The following is a 20895-nucleotide window of genomic DNA, read 5'->3' as shown; positions in this document are numbered from 1 at the left end:
TGAACGCCATCCCTCCCCGTGGCTGCAATCAGACGGCACTCCAGACAACATCGGACTGCTACCAACTTGGGCAATATCACTGAAAGAAGCCTTGGTACTCAAAGACAGTGACTCATGGATCAGGTCTAGCTTGGCTACACGCCTAGGAACGGGATGGTGGACATACGCCGGTAAAGACTGCGCATGAAGAGGTTGATTTTGATGGCTCTGATGCCTGACACTGTATTGCATGGCATATTGACTCGAACTGTTGGCCGTGCTGACAGATTTGACTGGGCTATGTTCGGATCTCTTTCTTTGAAGGGAAGTAGAGGTGAGTTTCAGTTTATAATGGTCAGTTGGAATTCGCGATGCAGATCGCCTCTTTCCTGGCTGCGTTCCCGCTTCACCTTGAAAGTACGGGGATGGGAGGTGTTTGTTGCCACGATGATTAGACTTTATCTGAGCCGTGCTGCAAGTCTGCTTCGTGGAAGAGCTTGCCACCGTACGGCTCGCACGAGAATCGCTGTGTCGAACATCCTGACTGCCAATCCTGATTCGGATATCCCGCGGCCGCGGATCTGAGTGATCACGTTGACGCTTGTGCACAGTATGCCGTGTATGCGAGAAGTGCTCGTATGTGCGATCGCTGTTGCCTCCAAATCCCTATTTCTGCGGCTCGGTGGAACGACACTGGAGAGCAGCTTGAACAATGAAAGGTTTCTGATTTGCGATACCAGCCCAGTCTTTTGTCTTCAACAGTCGGCGACGTCTAGCATCGAAATCTTGCTCTCGCTGCCTGCGGCTCAGGGAACGGGTACCTTGGGGCGCGGTATATCTGTTGTGTATTACCGGGGTCGCGTACGCGGTGTCGAAAACCCGCTGTGGTTGTAGCTCCCCTGGGAATGATGGTATGTCGATATCAGGGAGTGGAACGGCTGATCGTGCCTTTGCGAAAAACTGTTTCTGCTTGACGACATCTGCCTTGCGTCCTCTGCCGCGCGTGTGCCGCTGCAGGGCTCCTTCGGCCCAATTCATGAGACTGAGAGAATCTCGTGTTGATACGGCTCGAAACTTGTTTTCTCACGGAGGAAGAAGGGCAGCGCACTGGCGTTGGATATCGCGATATGTCACCAGATGAGGAGACGAAGTTATGATTGGATTTGCTACGACTCTCAATACAACTGACATCCATCCTCTGCCTCACCGCTGGTACGAGTTGACTCACTCGCACTTGCTCAGAGAATCGAGCAGGCAGGCCGAGTCTTCCTTCCCAAACTGCATGCGCACGCATGACTTGAATCAATCAGCGCAAGCTGCGCCTTCTTCGAATGCGCCTTCTTCGAAGGGCGACCGGTGAGCCGCAACAAGCGGTGTCCAATGCGCCGACCAATGCGACCTCGAGCAGGTACTGCTGAGATGACGTTGGCAGTACCTTCCTTGCTGGACCTTCCTTCCGCGAACAACAGGCAGCCAACGCATGAAGCACAACCGTCGGCTTCGCGTCGATCAGGGCGACGTCCTCCGAGCGTCAAGACAAACTTCAACAATGTCTTGGCTCATTTTCGAGGGGCAGGTCGGCGACACTGGTGCCTCTGCCGAACAAAACACAACTCAAGGACTTGGGTTGTAGTGCTCCACCGTGTGTGTGTGTGTGGTACCTCACATGTCGACCGCCTGACGAGTGACAGGACAACAATGTCTCCACCGCCGTTTGGCCGACGGCCCATACCGCAATCAGTACATGGACCGCAAGGACCGACACTTGCCGTCCGCGACGTCACGATGTCACCGCGCGAATAACATTCAGTCTTGCTCAGTCGGTCCCAAAATGACCCTCGAAGCCAGTTCGACAGACGCGAGGCAGCCTACGCATGTGCCATGTTGTCACATCGCCGCAGCTGTCCTGTTTGAGCGAGGCAGACGTCATGGGCTGTAGAGGCCTTGTCGAAAGGGTCTACAAGGCCTCGAGGGCTCGTTGCACACTGCCGAGGGCAGAGGGCCGGTGTTCGGCTCCCGACCAATGAGGGAATATCTCTTTGTCACCACCAGCCACTCAGCGACGTTACCGGCCAGTTCTCGTGGGCCTCTCAGGCCTCTTGGGCCCCAAGCTCTCGTGTATCGTTCTCGAATTCCTGTCGAAGCCTTTTGCGAGGCAGGACGGCAAACCAGGGTTCCGTCTGCGGGCTTGTCGAGGAGGGCGCAAGGGCGCGTTCGGCCGGCGGCGCGCGGTTGTGTCATGTCGCTTGACAGTCGGAGAAGGCGACATGCGAGCCCAAGGAATCTCCGGTCCTGGGCACCATCGTCATCAGCTTGGTCTCAAGAGATCAGCCTGTCGGCCTGCCACTCTGCCAACTCGTCTGTCGCTTAGCAACCGTCATGCGTCGCATCCCGCCAGTCGATCCCAGAGCCATCGCAATCGAGACCTGTCGATACCTGCTGGAGCCGGGCTTTGCGCGCACGCGACATTCGGCCTGCTCAGACTGAAGAGCAAGTGTGGCAGGCAGCGGCCCGCCTGAAAGCAACGAGATGTTGTATGGAAGTATGTACGGCACGACAATCGACAAGAAACGACCGGGGAATTTCTCATTCAACATCTTTTCCGGGATGCCTGCGCGATTAATGTTTCTTGAAGGCACGACCAGTCGGACAGGATGCAGTGTGAGGCTTGAGAAGATTCAATTATGCTGCACGTCAAGGGCCACCAATCAGCGACCGATGATAAGACCCTGCATGACGGATGCGCCAGCAGCGCCAGTGAGGGCCCACGGCGCACCATTCCTCGACGGCTTTTCCCAGTTGCCAGATAGCCCCCTGGCGGGTCCTGGCCGTACTGCTGCCGTAACATCTTCGATTGACGATGTGTGATAATGGAATCATCAAAGTTTTACTTCACTGCTTACTCAGAGCGGCAACGGAGTACGGGGACTGACGGATTGACGATGGAATCGAGTAAAATATCCCAAGGGGTGTGTTTTGCGTTGAGTCGGGACCCTTGGGGTACGTACTGGGGTACATGTCGTTAATGCGACTCGGTTCATTGGGCTCTGTTGCTTCTGACGGTACTTCGACTACTTCTGACGCAGGTACCCAAGTTGCCGTGTCTCTTTACCTGTGCCGTTGCGCCTCGAGCACACCGCCGCAAGCGTGTCTTGATGCTTTGGATCCCAGGAATGCAGCAGGATGCTCCCCCCAGCGACGCGCTCACGGTGGTGCTCGCCAGGCTGGCGGACAAGTTACTATTGATAACTGGGCCACTCCCGAAGGGTTTTCCAGAAAAAGGCGTCCAGTTGGCCAGCTCACCAGCATTGAATCCATCTCGGGCTATGTCACGGAGGAAAAGCAAAGTAGAAGAACAGTAATGTGCTGACGAACACGACGACTGACATTGGCCATTTCTCTCTTTCATCAACCCGCTGTACCCCAGGCCACTGGAGATTGTCCATCCGATCGGAACGACTCTCGCTCGACTGAAAAGGTCTCGGGTGAATTGTCGCGACTGGGTAAAGGGGGCCGGCGGCCGGCGAAGCGGACAGGAAGGGGGTGCCACCTTCGCGCAGAAAACACCGAGGGCAAAGGAGGTGCGATTCCGGCGGCGACTGATGTGGAGGGCTGGGTCGGCAAGTCGGTACTTTCACCCCACCAACTTGCCCCTCGCCGTTTGGCTTCTGATAGGAGGGCCCCCACCATGCACGAGTTTCACTTTGCGTGAGAATCCTCGCGCGGCTGAGGAGGCAGTAAATAGCCTGTAAGATGCTCAACGTCCGGTTTGGCTCTGGCTGAGGGCCAGCCTGCAGTGCCCATAAGGAACGTCAAAGGAACAGGCAAGTCTTAGTGCGTGCTTTTCAAGGTCTCGACTCGGTGGCATGTGGCAGAGCGCAGCCAAAAAGCAACAAGAGACGCGGCCTGGACACGACCCCCCCAATCCGGCTTTGTCTGATATCGCGGCGCCCCGCCAACGAGCCCGATGGGCGCACGGGCAGGCGTCGGCCAATCTACAGGGTGTTGCGAGGGCCGATCTGCTGGATCCAAGAGGATATCAGGTCGTCGTCCTTCCTTCCTTCGAGGAGACGGGGGTGTGGCTTTCGGGAGGGGGGGGGGGGCAAGAGCGCGGGCAGGGCCAGGGCTTGGATTGCGGTTGATAATACTGATGAGCTGACTGGCGACCACACCAGCGAGCTAATTATCGACAGGGTGCACCAGCAATCTGGGGAAGGAAGGGAATCGGAGGTTGAGCTTGGGGCGGCTGAGCTGGTACACGGGGGGGGCCATGTGGATGAACTCGTGGGCGGCAGGACAAGACACGGCGTGGTGGCGGGCGCTCATTGTCATTGTCAGTGCCTCTGGTATCGTTGCGTTGCTCCCAATCGCCGCGACCAGCGAGCGAGATGCAATGAGTTTTGGCCATCGGTCAGCCGCTGGTCAGCTCGGTGAGCGCTCCAATGGGAGACGGCAATGGAAAGTCTGGACCCCCTCAAGACATCAAGGCAGAGTTCCCAGCCAGAGAGAGCTCAGAGCAGACTCAGACCAGGCTCCCTTTTATTCTGGCGGGCTTGTATGTGTCGTAAAGCCCGGGCCCCAGGTGCCACAGCCACCGGACGGACGGCGCTGGCGCGTTTCCAAGGATAGAACGCTGACTTTCGTGTTGGGACAGCTCTCACGTAACAAGTATCTGGTCTCACGAGCGGTCGGTCAGCGCCTCGAACACACACACGGGTACTGCGCATAGTCGTCATGATGGGCTGTGGAGGTCGGGCCGGTCGACACGGTGAAAAACTGCAGGGAGGGGGTAGAGGAATGAACAACGTTTCTTCCCCCAACATTGGCCTTTTTGGGACAGCCGGTTGAAGTCATTAGTCTTGGGGTATCCTGGCATCACGATGCCCGGACGGAACAAGAAGGAGAGAGAGAGAGAGAGGTACCTGGCTGGGAGGTACATTGACGGGCACCCAGGTACCTATCCAAGGGGGAAGATTAGGAGTCATCGCAGAGACCAGACCAGCGGCAAGTCACTCACGGTCACTCACACGCAGGCCACGCTTGTGCTGGGCGTTGTCTGGGATGGACATGAGCTGGTACCAAGCCCCCACCAAGGCCCCAGGCCGGGGGGTGGCTGCCCACTGAGGTGGCCGGGATAAGTCGGGCACCCCACCACCCCTCCCACCCCACCGCTTGCGATAGTTGGGATGGGGTGTCGGTAGGCCCCAGCGAGCGGCGGCGGCTTGGGGCTTTAGGTAGGTACCTGACAATGTACCCTGCCTCGCGCGCGCCGGCGTCCCTCAGGTGTGCTGCTGCGGTGCCTTGTGCGCTCTGCTTCTGGTGCGCCCAGCCGACAACGGGCTGCTAGAAAAGATGGAAACATAAAACCAACTCGGGTCCCCAGTGCTTCCTTATCGCCTTTTCTTTACGATTCCTCATTCTACACCCTCAATCTTCTACCATTTCTGACGTCGGTCAAACCACACAGACTTGCTATACACACAAACCTCTCTGTTCTTACCGGACACCAGCAACCCGTTCCTTCCAACTCGTCTCCCCCACTACCCACACAAACACCGCAAATATGGTGAGTTCTTGCTGCTGCCCCACGACATGACGGCTCTTTCAGGGGCGCCTCCTCGACGGGCACACTACCATGTTGAACAGCATGCTGATTCTTTTTTCTACCAACAGGCCGAAGCTCAGATTTCAAGGACGGACAACCTGATGAAGTATCTCAGGCTCGACCAGAAGGGTTCCATCATTGCCGAGTACATCTGGATCGACGCTGATGGCGAGACCCGTTCCAAGGCGAGGGTGAGTCGACACTTCCTTCCACGCCCCGATCTATACACATGAACGAAACTTGCACACAAAACACACGCCTGGATGTATTCATTGCACATGCATCCCTCTCCCTGTCCGAGTTGATGCGTCTGTTGCAGCGCCGAAAAGCGCATTGGCACAGGAGCGAAAACTCGGGGGCACGGCGGCCCGGCTGCAAGCGGTCGGTTCGGGGCTTCTGGGGCTTCTGGGCCCCTGGGCCTCGCCTGGTCCGGCTCTGCTTCTGGCTGTGGCGGCGGAGTGCAAGAGTGTGTGGGGCGTCGCATGAGTCGTCTTAGGGTGCCCCTCCTCCCCCTCCCCCTCTACCACTCCCCTACAACCCTCTGAAGCCAGAGGCGAAGAAAGACTCCACATCAGGAACCAAAGCCTCTCTAGGCGTCCACCGACCCAATGACGGTCCCCCCGTGGCCGGGCGAAGCAGGGCGCTGGATCCGCCGCCGGCTGGAGGGGTTACTCCAGCGACCTCAACGAACCACACACTTTCCGAGTCGGCTCCTTCAGTTGCCTCGGCCATGGGGGGGATGATGTCAGATCGGAACGCCAAGCTGGCCGCGATCGATGGATTGACGACATTGCATCTCATGCCCTTTTGCCCCTCTCGTCACACGATGCGTCTTCATCATCATACCCGTGACGAACCTTGCCGCTAATCAAGACTTCAGACACTTGCCGAGAAGGAGTACGCTGTTGACGATCTTCCCACCTGGAACTTCGACGGCTCTTCCACAGGCCAGGCGCCCGGCGACAACTCGGACGTTTACCTGAAGCCCGTTGCCGTCTTCGCCGACCCCTTCCGTGGCTCCCCCAACATCCTCGTCCTGGCCGAGTGCTGGAACGCCGACGGCACCCCCAACAAGTTCAACTACCGCCATGAGTGCGCCAAGCTGATGGAGGCTCACGCCGAACACGAGCCCTGGTTCGGTCTCGAGCAGGAGTACACCCTCCTCGACCTCAGCAACCGTCCCTTCGGCTGGCCCTCGAACGGTTTCCCCGCTCCCCAGGGCCCCTACTACTGCGGTGTTGGTGCCGGCAAGGTCGTTCAGCGCGACATTGTCGACGCCCACTACAAGGCCTGCCTCTACGCCGGCGTCAAGATCTCGGGCACCAACGCCGAGGTCATGCCCGCCCAGTGGGAGTTCCAGGTCGGTCCTTGCAACGGCATTGAGATGGGTGACCAGCTCTGGCTCGCTCGTTTCCTCCTCGCCCGCATTGCCGAGGAGTTTGGCGCCAAGGTCTCGGTCGAGCCCAAGCCCATCCCCGGTGACTGGAACGGTGCCGGTCTGCACAGCAACTTCTCCAGCAAGGAGATGCGTGTTGAGGGCGGCATGAAGCACATTGAGGCCGCCATCAAGAAGCTTGAGGGCCGTCACCTCGAGCACATTGCCGTCTACGGTGAGGGCAACGAGAAGCGCCTGACCGGCAGGCACGAGACTGGCTCCATCGACCAGTTCTCCTATGGTGTCGCCACTCGTGGCGCCTCCATCCGCATTCCCAGGGAGTACGTCATCACCCACCCCCCCTCATCCTCCATTCCTCATGACCACAGCGCTAACTCGTCCCCCCAGATGTGCCGCCAAGGGCTTCGGCTACTTCGAGGACAGGAGGCCGGCGTCCAACGCCGACCCCTACAGGATTACGGGCATCATGATGGAGACCATTTACGGCTCCGTCAACTAAAGATGCGAAGGGTCGGTGTGAATGGGATACCCAACGGTTACTATGGGAGCATGGCAAAAGAGATTGCGATGCGGGTTACTTGCTTGCAGCGTGTTACATATAGATTTCGGTCTTGGTCACTCATGAATTGGGTCATGAGAATTGAAGCATTTTCAAGGAACATGTCTTGGCTTTCATGCATGAGCTCGTGTGTGTGTGTGTGATGGGCATGTGGTGAGAGCAGACGTGAATTTTGCTGTGAAGGATGAGCGTGGGGTGACTGCCGACAGCCCGTGTGTGCGTCAAACCTGGTGGGGCTCATCGATCGCGCTCGACCCCGCACTACCTCCGCATTCTCCGCATTGATACATGTCACGTGAGCACCTGCCTCGTTTCCCTGAGAGGCAGGAACGAGACGGATCGAGGCCATGATCAACTTCACCTTCATCGACCTCGACTACCGACACATCTTACGCTCAACCACAGAAGAAGTTGAAGGTACCGTTTTCTCGAACGAAATCTCTACTTCACCATACACCTTAACACACACAGACGACGAGGCATCAACCAAGAGGTTGGACAGCAAAACAGGTCCTCATATATTAGATATTACACAATAACAACTCATGAGCCCGATTCGCAACGGCACCGGGACACGATGATGGGAGACGATCAAATGTACAGGAGCCAGGCGGCCTAGGCGTAACGATGGCGCCTGCAGGAGGGCTGTGTACACACCGCTAGGAGTCTGGCCAGGGATGTTCCAACCTTCTTCCCTCCGTTGGGCGCCATTTTACTCGATGAGGAGCTGCTTCTCCTTCTTGAGAGACTCGATGAACTCGACGGGCACCTTGAGCGTCTGCGCAGCCACCTCGGGGGGTGTCAGGGCGAGCCACTGCGTCAGGGGAATATCGGCGACGCGGTCCGATTTATAGATCTCGATCCAGACCAGGTCTTCCGTCTCGGACGTGTTCTCGATGTAGTGGCTGGTTTTCTGTTAGCTTTTTATTTCTTTCTTTCGTTCATAACCAGCGGCCCGTGCGACAGCCGCGACGGGGAGAGGCACAACGCACCCAGAGTTGTCGGGGAAGGCAGCCGTGTCACCAGAGCTGAAGTCAAAGGTGCGGGCGTTGCCGTTGCCAATGAAGACGGTGGCACGAGCGGTGCCCTTGTGGAAGTACAGCCACTCCTCAGCCTACGTGTGTTGTCTGTCAGCCAACGTGGTCCTGCCAGACGCGGGGGATGGTGGATGCTGTCATACGTTGGGGTGCCAGTGGAGCTCGCGCAGGCCGCCGGGCTTGAGAGTCACAAAGGTGGCGGCAATGGTCTCGCTGGCGGGGAAGTTGGTCGAGTCGATCTTCCAGAACTCGCCGCCGTTGCCGGGCACAGACTCCGAGGGGTGCTGGAAGGTGCGGTAGATGAAGGAGCTGTTGCCCGAGAGGTAGTCCTCGGGGCCCGTGCCGGTGACGTTCTTGGTGGCCACGTCGGCGGGGTTGATGTAGGGGTGCTTCTCAGGGAGTTCGTCAAAGACCTTGGGGTCGACACCAAAGTTCTTGGCGATGATGTCGCGGGGGGTGTGGTTCAGCCAGTCGACAATGTTGAAGGTTGTTCTGTCACAATGTTAATACTGGTCTCGCCCTGCTTTTGGGGTCGGCGCCAGATGAGACGTACCCGACTTTCTCGAAATCAGCCTCGTCAAAGACGAGAAGGAACTCGTTGTGGTCGTCGAGACCCTGGACGGTGTGGGCGGCGCCCTTGGGGAAGTACCAGATGTCGCCGTACTCGAGCTTCTCGTTGACAAACTTGCCATTCTCGTCGACGGCAGAAACGAGAACGGAGCCGTTGTAGACGAAACCCCACTCGGCCTGCAAAAGACATCAGCGTTGGGATGGCGGGGAAGAGGGGCCACTTCGGGAAGACTTACGACACGGTGCCAGTGAAGCTCGCGGATGGCGCCCTTCTCAAGGTGCTGCTGGGCCGCCGCAATGTCGTGGCTCTGCGGGAGGTCTTGGATGACCTGAGTACGGACCCAACCACCCTTGAGAAGCTTGGTCTTGGAGTCGGAGAACCTCCACTTCAGGTTTGGAACCGTGCCGGCGTCGGTAGACTCCTGGCCAAGGTTGCTTGGGTTATCAATGTCAACCTGGTTGTTCGTACCTCCTACTCTGGCTGTCAGTCGGCAACGAAGGGGCGAGACAGGGCAGAGGTGCGGATGTGCTCACCAAGAATAGGGCCTCCTTTGCCATCGGCAGAGATGGGCTGGCCAACGTCGAACTGGGCACCATCGTCACTGCGCTTGACGTTCTGCGGAACGGCACTGACACCGGCGCAGAGGCCGAGAAGGCCAACGAGCGAAGTAGACAGCTTCATGATGGGCGGGAAACGAAAGCGTGGGCAATATCTGCAGGAAGGAATGGCCTGACGAACAGGAGGCTTCTCTCCCTTGCGGGGCGGTCAAGGCAATGTCTTTATAGCATGGTGTGTGTCACTCGAGCAGACGCAATCGATCATCATGACTTACACCGCGAAAGGCTCAATGTCGCCATGCGCAGTCGCCGAATAAACTCAGTCGAGCCGTCACGACCACGCCCAACGTCACTCCCAACCAAGAGCAACAAGACGGCGTTGAGGCATATGACGATCGCCCATCCAGCTGCTGGTCTGACTGGCGGACGATGGCGACATCACAGCCTGTCGGCCGTATTGTAACACCAAACCAACTATTGATTATGCTGTCTCACAGCGAACGTTGACGCAGACCCTGGGGCTTATTGAGATGACTTATTCAAAAAGCAAGTATGCAGCCCGAATCGGGTGGCTGTTGTGATTTTGCGGTTCAAAAAGGCCTGGAGGACGCCAGGGCCGCATTCGACATCGGGCCCGAAAATAACGACATCGTGGCGCGTGGGGTTTAGCTCGTCCGTGCCGTGCTATGCCGGCCGATCTTTGCAAGATTTCACCATGCGCATCTACATGTACCCTTGACATCGACAGCAGGGCAAACTTTCAGGTCGCCCAGCCGGGAATATCTGCAAGCCGTTTACTCTTGGCACGGCAATTGAATGGATTGTGGCGTCGTGCGCATTGATCTCAGTGGTGATGACACCTCATGCTGGTGTTGGGTGCGCAGGATCTCGCACCGCAACTTACACCCCAGAGTGGACAGGGGAGAGGGGCATCGGCATGTTCCATGACCATTCCCATGACACCGGATGACTGTTCGTTTTTCGTTTCATCTGATTGGCCTCTGTATTTAACCTCTCTGCTGTTTGAGTCTTATTTCAGGAACAGTCAGGGGCACTGCCAGTTGCTTCTTCGAACCGCACTCATGGGGATTACGTCCTGATGGCATCATGGGATTTTGAGCATGGCGCATGAGCGCTTGTCTCAACGAAATGAGCCAACACACAACATTTGAGAGCATGACCTGAGCTGACCAGAACGTGGACTGACAGGCAGATCGTCGTCGAATGGGGGTTTCGCCGTGGATCAACGTGGGAGGTTTCTCAGTCCCATGACTGTTTGTCTTCCCAACATCCAGTCACTTACCGGCCACGGCGAGGGTTGATCACACCGGTAGAGCGCAAGATTTGTGATAGCCTCTGCCCTGACGTGCATTTCACGTACGTTGGGCCGCGGGGCCAGTGGAACAGTCACGACGCCATGAAAGACTAATGCTGGCGATGAGCAACGCTATGAGCATTCTTCCCGCACTTGACCTCCCGGCACTTGACCCCTCCGTGAGGTCAACGGTTGTCATCACTCTCCTGATTCGTCCCAAGTGGAATAATCAGCAGACGGACCCCCATGATCTGGCCGCCCCTGCCGCTCTTGGGCCTGTGTTCGTCCCCGCCGGCACTTGACTCTGCCGGCGACAGACAAATAGAGGTGGCTCGACATGTCTGATCCCTTTGCTACTGCAGCATAATGTCTGACTATCGACAGCTCGCATAGGATCTTCTCCAGTCCGATGCCGATCACATCCATTTAGGCGCCCAGCCTTGGGTCAGCCTCACGATGGACACCCCTATTCGGAACTTCAAATCGACTTGGCGGGTTGCCGTTAACCTCATTGAGCTGTAAAGGGCCAGTGTTCATCGTCATTTCCACACTATGGCGACATCTGGGGGATCTTCGGCGCTGTTAGTCCCGGCGTCATGGGGCGAGGTCGCCGACTCGATCACCGCCGGCCGGCTAGAGCTGTTGATACTGCCATTCAGGTCGTCGAACGGCTCCATGGCCAGTCGAGATGGTGAATCAGAGGAGGCGTGACCTGCGAAAGACACGATATGGTGAGCATGGAGTTGAGGATGATGCCATTCACACTAATGGATCAGCAAAAGAAGTCTCTGAGTCGAAGGCATCTGGGTACTGCAACGGCGGTTTGCCTGAGATCAAAGATCTATAAGACCGCACGATTATCTCGACCAGAATCGATTTTGTTCTTCATCTCACAACTCAGTCACTCATTCACCCTCATCCTCATCCTCGTCATCGACCTTCATTCCTGAGCATCCTTCAACATGATTTCCAAGACCGCCCTCGCCGCTTTGGCTGGCTATCTCCTAGCCGCCTCAGCCAGCCCTGTCAACAGCCCCGGTGCTGAGAAGCGACAGTCGCCGCTTCCTGATCTCCTGGTTGTTCCCGGCCTTGCAAAGGTTGGAGAGCTCCTCGGTGGTCCCAAGGCCTCTCCCCGTGACCTTCCCGTTCCGGGTCTCAAAGGACTCCCGATCCCCGACCTCCCGGTCGTCGGCGGCGCTGGCCTTCCTCTTGGTGGCGGTGGTCTTCCTCTCGCCGGTCCCAGCCCTCTCGGTGGCGGTGCCAGCCCTCTCGGTGGTGTCAACCCTGTCGGTGGTGCCAACCCTCTGGGCAGCGTCCTTCCCAAGCGCCAGATCAGCCTGCCTCCTCTGATCCCCGCCATCCCCGGTGTCACGGAGCCCCTGGCCGACAATGCCATTCCTCTGCCGGTTCTGCAGCTTCCGACTCCTCCCCTTGATAGCCCGCCTTTCACTGGCTCCAACATCAAGCCCAAGAAGATCGGTTACTTCTGGACCGGTGCGGGTGACAACAAGCACAAGGATTTCCTCATCACCATGAGTCTTGATGATGTGAGTTTCTCTTCCATCTCCACAACAATCTGCGAATGATCGAATCACCCTGCTGACATGACTTTTCTAGGATACCTTTGGTGAGATCATCACCCTCACTGATGTTCCTAGCAGTGGCAACTCCCCTCACCACCTGGGTCCCTCTGCCGACGGCAAGACCCTCATCGGTGGCGGTCTCCTCAGTCTCCTCAAGACGCAGGACACTGCTTTCTACTTTGATGTGTCGGATCCCTACAACCCCAAGTTCTCGCACAGCAACCGCGCTCTGCTGAGCTCGATTGTCGACGAGATCCGCGCCAAGCCCGAGGGTGGCTTCTTCATCACTTACATGGGTAGCGCCGTCGGCACCTCGCCCGGCCGCCTCGTCGAGACGGACGCCGCTGGTAACATCATCCACGAGTGGCCCGAAGATGTTCAGGGCACCCTCAACATTCTCGGCGAGCAGTTCAACCCCCACGGCCTCAGCATCGACTTTGAGAAGAAGATCATCCTGACTTCGGACTTTGTTGTGCCTCTCAGCATTCTCAAGCCCACTCTCGGCATCCAGAAGGCTTCGACTCTCAGGCTCTGGAACCTCGAGGACAGGACCATCATCTCGACCATCACCATCCCCAACGGCGCCGGTATTCAGGACGTCAAGTTCATCCCCGGCAACGAGGAGAGCGCCGCCATTGCCACGTAAGTCTACCCCCTCGCGCTCTGGACGGTCCTGCATCATGCTAACTAATCATCGCAGCGCCGTCGGCCCTGGTGAGGTCTGGATCATCTACCCCTTCCGCAAGGACGCCAACGGCAACCAGGGTGTCGCCGAGCTTCTCTACTCTCTCGGCCCCAAGGCTGTCGACTCTCTCGCCATCTACTCTGACATTTCTGACGACGGCCGCTTCGCCTACTTCACCATCACTCTTGGCAACCACGTCGCTGCTCTTGACATTTCTGACCTCACCAACGTCAAGCGCCTTGATGACCCCGAGGAGACCCAGCCCATCATCGGCCCCCACTATGTCAAGATCAGCCCCGACAAGAAGAACCTGCTCGTCACTGGCTACTTCGTCCAGGGCGGCGACATCTCCATCGTCAACACCCCCGGTGACTACAAGGCTCACTGGATCGACATCAACTACGATGGCAGCCTCAGCTTCAACCGCACCGTCGACTTTGAGAGCATCTTCACCCGCGACCGTGGTGGTGCCCGCCCTCACTCGTCGGTCATCTACGATCTCACTGACCCCGAGAACCCCAAGTACTACTAAGCGGCCTGGCAAGGCATGCAAGCACCAGCCCACGCTCGCTCATGGGATGGGCCTCCGCATCCGAGTCTGCGAATAAATAGATTGGGGGATGACGGCGTCAATTTGACTACACAGGTGCCCGGGACATATCATTGACATTCTCTTCAACTAATACTTATATCTTCTACATGTTTTTTGTAGGCTTGGAGTTTTTTTTCTTCTTTATCACTTTTCCACAAGATACAAGACTGAGAGGAAAAGTGGGGAGCGAGCAGTCGTTTGCGCATGAGATGATGAAGCTCAAAGATGGATGAACAGAAGGCAAGAGGTTGGATGTCGGGTGTCGGATATGGATTCATTGTATCTATCCTGATTGAAGCACATTCGTTTTTAGCCAGTCTATACACAAGTCGAGGTCGTATCATCTTATCAAGTCTTTCCGGTGACCGCTCGGTTCCATGTTGACCCATCACTCCTTCTCTTTTGCCTGGCTCAAGTATCTCCAGGGAATGACTGCTGTTAGGTTCGTTCCTGCCTGGCCGTTTTGCTAGGGCAGGCACGCCTGGTGTGGTCGACGTCATTGGCGCCTGCCGCTTCCGATTCTAGGACTTACACATATATGCCCATGTCTCGCCGTTGTCCTCGTGCGTCCCAGCTGTCCACCCACCGTTGGCGGTGCAAACATCACATGTGTTCAGTCTGGAGATGCTTCGCGGCACAGACTTCGCCTTGATGTTGCATACTTAGCTGTGATTGAAGCCTGAAATCAAATGCGCCGCTTCCCCGCCAACAGAACGTGGCGTCGGGTCGCCACCGTTGGCAGTATTTGAGGAAAGTAAGACATCACAAGTCATGTGCCAAAATCCAAACCCAATCCTTCTTGATGTTGGAGAGGTGTCGAAACCCTATGCGTGGACACCCAATATCGTCGATATATAAGCATTCAGGGTAGGGCAATTCATCATCACATTGCGTCCAGGTGAGGCGACGACAATGGCGGGGCTTCGGTGGAAAGAGGCCGTAAAGGGGGCTACCGAAGTCTTGTTCAAGGAAGAGCCGAGGACCTTAGCCGATGGTGATCCTTGGCCAACCTGCGAACAGCTACACCCACTACATCACGACCCAGGAGGAATACAGGTTTGTGATTTTTTTCCCTTTCGCAGACGCGGTCGATACTTTTACTGATCTCATCAGCATACAAAGGTACGAGGGGGCCTCGACTTTCTATGGTCCGCACACGCTGGCAGCCTACAGAGATTGCACCATCCATTTCCTCCCTTACCTCTCAGCGAACCATTATACCCAATGCGTATGCAGGAGACCGGCCCTCTTCACCCGAACAATAAAAAGACTTTCTGAACCCCATATCGGACGTTGTACTCGATGCGGCGCCCAGCTTTCGCCGTTTTGGGGACGTCAAAATTGACCTCCGGACCTCGTACTTACGTTGGGGCCACAGTCAATGCGACGCTCGTGGGCGCCAACCTGCGGAACGATCTGCAACTGGAGCGCACTTATGCCGCCGTCGAGAGACTCAATGGCAAGAACGAGGGCGAGCTGCCGTCGGAAGATGAGTGAAAAGCCGTTTAGAGGCGATAGTGACTGGAGCCTCATCTTTGGCTTGCATAGAACGGGTACATCTTCTTTGCCGAACCTTGAGGCGATTTCATGTTTGGACTAGAGCGCTGGGTATTAAACTTGTCTTTGGACTCGTTTTATCGATTGTGGAAAGCTATCTGACCAGTAGAATTTCGGGGGTTGGGGGAACAATATCTTCGATCTGATTGTTCTCGTATGTGGCGTTAATGACACCACGGTCCTTCACAAACGGACGATTCAGACACGGGCTGGGCAGGGCAGTTGCCCGTAATCCTCCTATTCTTTATCTGCAGTGACAAACTCCCACCGTGGAGATGCTTTCCCGCACTGCGATGTAGAGCCTCCAAAGCTACCTAGGTAGCTTGGGGCATACAGGGTACAACGTCGAGAACAATCCAACCCGAGCGGGTGAGAACAATGCCGTCAGATGAATCACTCGTTTGAAGGAGTACAGAAAGAGTAGAAAATAAATTGATTCTAGGCCCGTGTTCGACGAGGTAGAAATACCCTTCCGTACTGCGTGTTCCTCTGCCTCGACTGGAGTAGAGACGGAATATCGGATCTGTCAGGGCATCGCCTCTTTAAACCACAAGCACGTCGTCTCTTGCCAGACAATCAGGAGAACCATGCAGAATTGGGCGACGTTACTGCTGTGGGCACTGGGCCTCTACCTTGTCTACCTGCCCATCCGCATCGTCACGGGACTGCTACGCAACATCTACGAGGTCAAGAAGACGGGGCTTCCATGGGTTCTGGCGCGTGAGTTATTGCACCCCCCCGCAGCGGGCTGATGACGAGGGAGGATGAACATGTGCTAACAAGAGAACCTCAGCCTTCTCGCCGTTTTCGCTCGTCTTCAAGTTCAGCTCGCCGATATGGGCACCACTCGTCAAGCGCCTCCCGCGAGCATGGTGGGAGAACTGGATCGAGTACGTGCTCCAAACCTGAGCTCCCAGCCGCCGAACCTCGTGTGCATGTGCTAATCCCCGGCGCGGCAGCATCATGCTGGATAACTGGGCCATCAAGTACCACCATCATCCGTTTGCGAAACACGGCGAAACGTTTGCTCTCGTCTCGCCCTTTCAGATCCTCATCATCACCGACAGCGCCGAGGTGATCCATCAAGTCAGCCAGCAGCGGGACAAGTTCCACAAGCTTCTCGAGATCTACGACATTCTGCGGCAATACGGCGATAACCTTCTTTCAACCGAGGGAGCGGCATGGCGGCGGCACAGGAAGGCCACGTCGCCGGCCTTTACGGAGAAGAATGTCGCTCTCATCTTCCAGGAGGCCGTTGCGCAGAGCCAGAGCATGATCCGCTACTGGACCGTGAACGAAGACGGCACGCCGCGCACAGGCACCATCGAGAGCGTCGACCGAGATACGTGCCGCTTCGCGCTGGGCGTTATTGGCTTCGTCGGCTTCGGCCTCCGCATACTGTGGCCGGGACAGGCCTCGCCCGAACATGCGGATCCCAAGTGGCACAAGTTTGAGAGCCTGGAGGTCCCGGAAGGCTACACTACGAGCTTTTCGGAGTGCCTTGTGGGCAACATGTCGAACATCATGTGGCTGATGCTGGCGCCGCCGTGGGTCCTAAGACGCCTGCCCTTCGAATGCACCAAACGCGCAGCGGATGCGCGAGAGGACTTTGACAAGTACATTGATGAGATGATTCGGAACAAGACGGAAGATGTCATCAAGTTCAACAACGGCGATCCGGGGATGGACCTGCTCGGGCATCTCGTCCGCACCAAGTACGCGCGCGAGGAGCCTACGAAAGTCACCAGCAGTGGTACTGAAAAGCAGTCTGGGGGCGCCGCATCGGGTCAGCTGAGGCTTGCCCCAGAACCGCTGCTGTCAGACTCGGAAATTATTGGCAACGCTTTCATCATGTTCATCGCCGGCCATGAGACGACAGCGAACGCGACGCACTTCACTGCCGTCCACCTGGCAGCGCGTCCTGCCTCCCAGAGGGCAGTGCAGAGAGACATTGATAACATTTTTGATCGCGATAGTAACCCGGCGAGCTGGAAATATGAAGATTGCATCAATCCCATGAGCGCATCCATGATCGGAGCATCCCTGAACGAGACGCTCCGGCTCATCCCAGCTGCGGGCGAGCTGCCGAAGCGGGTCAACCCTGAGAGGGATGGCATTGTGACCATTAACGGCCAGAGGCACGCTCTGCCAGGGAACGCGCACATACTGGTGGTGTCTCTCGCAGCGCACCGCAACCCGAATCTGTGGCCGACGCAGCCGAGTCGCATCACGGACAAGGAGAACGACTTGGACGACTACATCCCGGAGCGCTGGTTCAGGACTGGTGACGGGTCTGTGCAGTCGGGCGGGACCGAAGGTCAACAGGCCAATATTGCCGAAGACAACGACAGTTTCCGGTTCACCGACACGAGCGAGAAGATGTTCAGGCCTGCACCGGGAGCGTACACGCCCTTCGGCGACGGCCCTCGAAGCTGCATCGGGCGGCGAATCGCGCAAGCTGAGGTCATGGTGGCCATCTCGGTTCTCTTCCAGAAGTACAGCGTCGAACTGGCCGTGGACGAGTGGGCGACGGACGAGGAGGTCGAGAGGATGGACAGGGCGGCAAGGCGGATCCTATATGCCAAGGCACAGGCACGCTTCCGGGAGCTGATGACTACTCTGGCGTCGTTGATCACTGTGAAGCTGCCTCCAGGATCGCATGTTCCTGTCAGGTTGGTGCCCCGGGGACAGGAGAGGTTTGTGAACTTTGTAGATGACGGGACCTGAGTTATGTGCCTTTGGTCTCTGCCTTTGGTCGGGAACTACCTACCTAGGTAGGTAGGTAGGTAAGGTAGATACATGTAGATAGAATGCAAAGGAGGTTACGCGTAGGTATTGCCATGGCGTGCTTGATATTAAGTAGAGCGGGTCCCCATACCGAAGAGAGTGTACATGCCAAGGCATCAATACCTTATGGAAGGGACTACCGGGCTCCTGACCAAGTGAAGGAAGACCAGAGGAACGCGCCTGACGCGCCGGTCCCAGATTGGCGACAGGAGCGACCAAGACCAACATGGCTCTGGGTCTGGTGACTGCACCGCGTCGTGGCAGCAGACGGGACGGGAAGGAGTAGGTGGGACCCCCCCCCCCTGCACGCCTTCCAGGGCGCCCACATCCCCGGCAATCCCCCATTACTTCCCCCATCACGGGTTCACCGCACCAACCAAAACAAGAACCCCCCCCCCGTTAGGGAAAACATAAACAACTCCCGCAACTGAGAGGACCCCAGCTCCCGAACGCCTTGACACCCCCCCTCCTCCACACGTCTAGCTTCAGTAACAACATCATCCTCGTTTGCTAGAATCCCCCATCAACAACCTTGTCGTCGGCCTCCCAGCAATATCATCAAACGGCATCTTTGCAATAGCCACAATCGCTGAAGCGACGCGACTCATCCGGTACCCAACTTCACCCATCCGTTGAAGCCCAATGGCCACCATGTCTACATCGAATGCGTGGCTCGCGAGACAGCGCAAAAGCGATCTCGTCGAGCTCGCCGAACTTGTCAACCTTCAAGGGTACGTCTCGCATCCCGTCTGCCTCGCGCAGAAACCACGAGAGTTCCTCGCCCTCGGGCGTTTGATAGCCTGCGCTTCGTGCTGGGCGTGCTGGAGCGCGCGGCGCATCGCCATCATATCATATCGACCGGCGCGCGTCCCTGTCGACCATTCCACTCCCACCCCCGCCCCGAAGGCGCGTTATTTTGGCCGTCAGTTGCACTTGACTGACACGTTTCTCCTCCAGCTACGAAGGACAGAAGAAGGCCGATTTGGAAGTGACTCTCGACGAGTACCTCGCCGAGCATGAGGGCAAGTGGGCGACCGAGCCGCGCCTCACCCCCTACTACAATAGCCGCGCCAGGGCAGCCGGCTCGCCCACCAAGCGAGACCTGCCCAGGGATGACGCGCTGAAGGTCGTCAGGCGCCGCGCGACGCGAGCGGCCTCTGCTGAGATCCTCAGCCCCGAGTAAGTAACACCAGTCGTAGAGCTCGCAAAGCTCGCGCTCGGCCTCTGCGCCGACCATGATCACCTGCAGTCGACCTAACGCGTCGCAGCTCGGAACCCGACGCGGAGAGCGACCCCGCGAGTGCCCTCGTCGCGCGCACCCCGGCCCGCGCTCTCGCCCTTGCCAGCCGCATCCCGTTGCCCGCGACGCCGGCTGAGGTGGCCGAGGTCGTCGATCGCGGTACCGTCGCGGTGCGCGAGCGCGTCTCGTCCATCTACCAGGAGTCTGGCATCACGGAGCGCACACTGGCTGTGCGCGAGTCACTGTCGACCGTGACTGCCATCATCTTCACCATTGCGGCGTTTGAGCTCTGGTGCCTCAAGCGCGAGGTGCTGCCCAACGTGTACGCCTTTACGATCCCATCGTTCCCCGCCCTGGGCAACAACCCGCAACCGGTGTACGTGACGGACATTTTCCAAATCCTAACGTCGACATTCTGGTCGCCTGTTCTCACCTGGACGGCGACGTCGCTGGTTCTGCCGTCCATCTTTGGCTACTTTTACAACCTGAGCGCCGCTAGCCGGCCGACGGTGCGCCGGGGCCGCTCGGCAGCCAACGCCGAGCCCGACTACAACGTGGACCCGCTTGTTTTCAGCATCATCAAGGCTCTTGCATCGTTCCTGGTGCTCGGCCAGCGCGTGACGCTCGGTCTCGTCGAGACGGACTCGATCGACCGCATCAACTCGGCCCTCTACGGAGGGTGGCAGGGCGTGCTGACAGGCGCTGCCATCACTGGCCTCGTCAGCGTGTACGACGCTGTTTTGAGGAAGTAACGCGCCTCAGCCCTTTACAAAATGCTGCCGCATCAGCCCCGCATGGCAGGTTGGTAAAGGTGAAAATAAACTAATAGCACGGGCACCCGACAAGCACACGCGTCCGCTCTACATGTACCTCGTCCACAGATTTAGTCAAGCGTCCTTCGCGGGAAGAGACAGCTATGAGGTGGAGACGGCTAGCGCGCGCCATGGTGGGAAAGCGGCGTTTATGGGCGTTGTCGGCGTCTGGACGCACGAGCTGTGATGCTATGGAAGGAGCGCGCAGTGTTCGGAGTGTTTGATACCTTGTCTCGTTCTTCTTCATATTTGCTTTTTTTTCTTCTTCTTCCTCTTCCGCTTCCTCATTCTTCGTTTCTTGCTGGATAATTGGTGCTTGGGTCATCTGGCCGGTTCTGTTCTGCTAGTGCGTATAGTGTACATGGGCAAAGATGTGTGGTGCTTGTGTTGGGCTTGAGTGGGAGGGTTCTCATCATTTGGAAAGGGTGGGGGACTGGGCAGGACTGGGTGAAAGAATTGGACAGGCTAAAGGAGGTCTGTGAATTTCAGTCGGCCAAGTGTTTTCTTTTCGGTTGGGCGACTGGCATGCAATTTTGATTTGATTTCCATGATGAAAGGCTCCGAATGGTGCACACACGGCCTCACAAGCACGAAGAAAAAATGATGAAGTCGGGACGCGG

At 57.3% G+C, this 20895-nt stretch overlaps 6 protein-coding genes across 6 annotated transcripts; 5 read left to right on the top strand and 1 right to left on the bottom strand.

Annotated features, from left to right (window-relative positions):
* Positions 1 to 5385: 5385 nt before the first annotated feature.
* On the top strand, positions 5386 to 7479 carry VDAG_00089 (glutamine synthetase; the record flags this gene model as incomplete). Its single annotated transcript, XM_009651466.1, has 4 exons — positions 5386 to 5545; positions 5653 to 5775; positions 6465 to 7300; positions 7368 to 7479. Exons 1-4 carry the CDS (start codon positions 5543 to 5545, stop codon positions 7477 to 7479), a joined length of 1074 nt encoding a protein of 357 aa, XP_009649761.1. The 5' UTR covers positions 5386 to 5542.
* Positions 7480 to 8251: 772 nt separating this feature from the next.
* VDAG_00088 (oxalate decarboxylase oxdD) lies at positions 8252 to 9828 on the bottom strand (the record flags this gene model as incomplete). The annotated part of the gene is made up of 6 exons (XM_009651465.1): positions 8252 to 8444; positions 8532 to 8653; positions 8720 to 9068; positions 9130 to 9323; positions 9383 to 9618; positions 9681 to 9828. The coding sequence occupies 6 exons, from the start codon at positions 9826 to 9828 to the stop codon at positions 8252 to 8254; spliced, it is 1242 nt and encodes a 413-aa protein (XP_009649760.1).
* A 2153-nt stretch (positions 9829 to 11981) lies between these two features.
* On the top strand, positions 11982 to 13819 carry VDAG_00087 (uncharacterized protein; the record flags this gene model as incomplete). The annotated part of the gene is made up of 3 exons (XM_009651464.1): positions 11982 to 12566; positions 12637 to 13244; positions 13303 to 13819. The coding sequence occupies 3 exons, from the start codon at positions 11982 to 11984 to the stop codon at positions 13817 to 13819; spliced, it is 1710 nt and encodes a 569-aa protein (XP_009649759.1).
* A 900-nt stretch (positions 13820 to 14719) lies between these two features.
* VDAG_00086 (uncharacterized protein) lies at positions 14720 to 15579 on the top strand. The gene is made up of 2 exons (XM_009651463.1): positions 14720 to 14935; positions 14993 to 15579. Exons 1-2 carry the CDS (start codon positions 14792 to 14794, stop codon positions 15155 to 15157), a joined length of 309 nt encoding a protein of 102 aa, XP_009649758.1. The 5' UTR covers positions 14720 to 14791; the 3' UTR covers positions 15158 to 15579.
* A 444-nt stretch (positions 15580 to 16023) lies between these two features.
* VDAG_00085 (cytochrome P450 3A2) lies at positions 16024 to 18468 on the top strand (the record flags this gene model as incomplete). Its single annotated transcript, XM_009651462.1, has 4 exons — positions 16024 to 16156; positions 16230 to 16326; positions 16396 to 18132; positions 18300 to 18468. 4 exons carry the CDS (start codon positions 16024 to 16026, stop codon positions 18466 to 18468), a joined length of 2136 nt encoding a protein of 711 aa, XP_009649757.1.
* A 266-nt stretch (positions 18469 to 18734) lies between these two features.
* Positions 18735 to 20215, top strand: VDAG_00084 (uncharacterized protein; the record flags this gene model as incomplete). The annotated part of the gene is made up of 3 exons (XM_009651461.1): positions 18735 to 18954; positions 19181 to 19402; positions 19492 to 20215. Exons 1-3 carry the CDS (start codon positions 18875 to 18877, stop codon positions 20213 to 20215), a joined length of 1026 nt encoding a protein of 341 aa, XP_009649756.1. The 5' UTR covers positions 18735 to 18874.
* Positions 20216 to 20895: the final 680 nt, after the last annotated feature.

Source organism: Verticillium dahliae, genomic scaffold (genome assembly GCF_000150675.1).
Source record: "Verticillium dahliae VdLs.17 supercont1.1 genomic scaffold, whole genome shotgun sequence".
Taxonomy (NCBI): Eukaryota; Fungi; Ascomycota; class Sordariomycetes; order Glomerellales; family Plectosphaerellaceae; genus Verticillium; species Verticillium dahliae.
Note: the sequence above shows the minus strand (reverse complement) of the source record. Positions and strands in the feature narration are given on the sequence as shown.

Bases quoted from the DNA above. Each gene is read 5' to 3' on its own strand.
- VDAG_00086 (XM_009651463.1), top strand. From the start codon at position 14,792: ATGGCGGGGCTTCGGTGGAAAGAGGCCGTAAAGGGGGCTACCGAAGTC. The intron at 14,936-14,992 runs GTTTGTGATTTT...TGATCTCATCAG, and splicing joins ACGACCCAGGAGGAATACAG to CATACAAAGGTACGAGGGGG.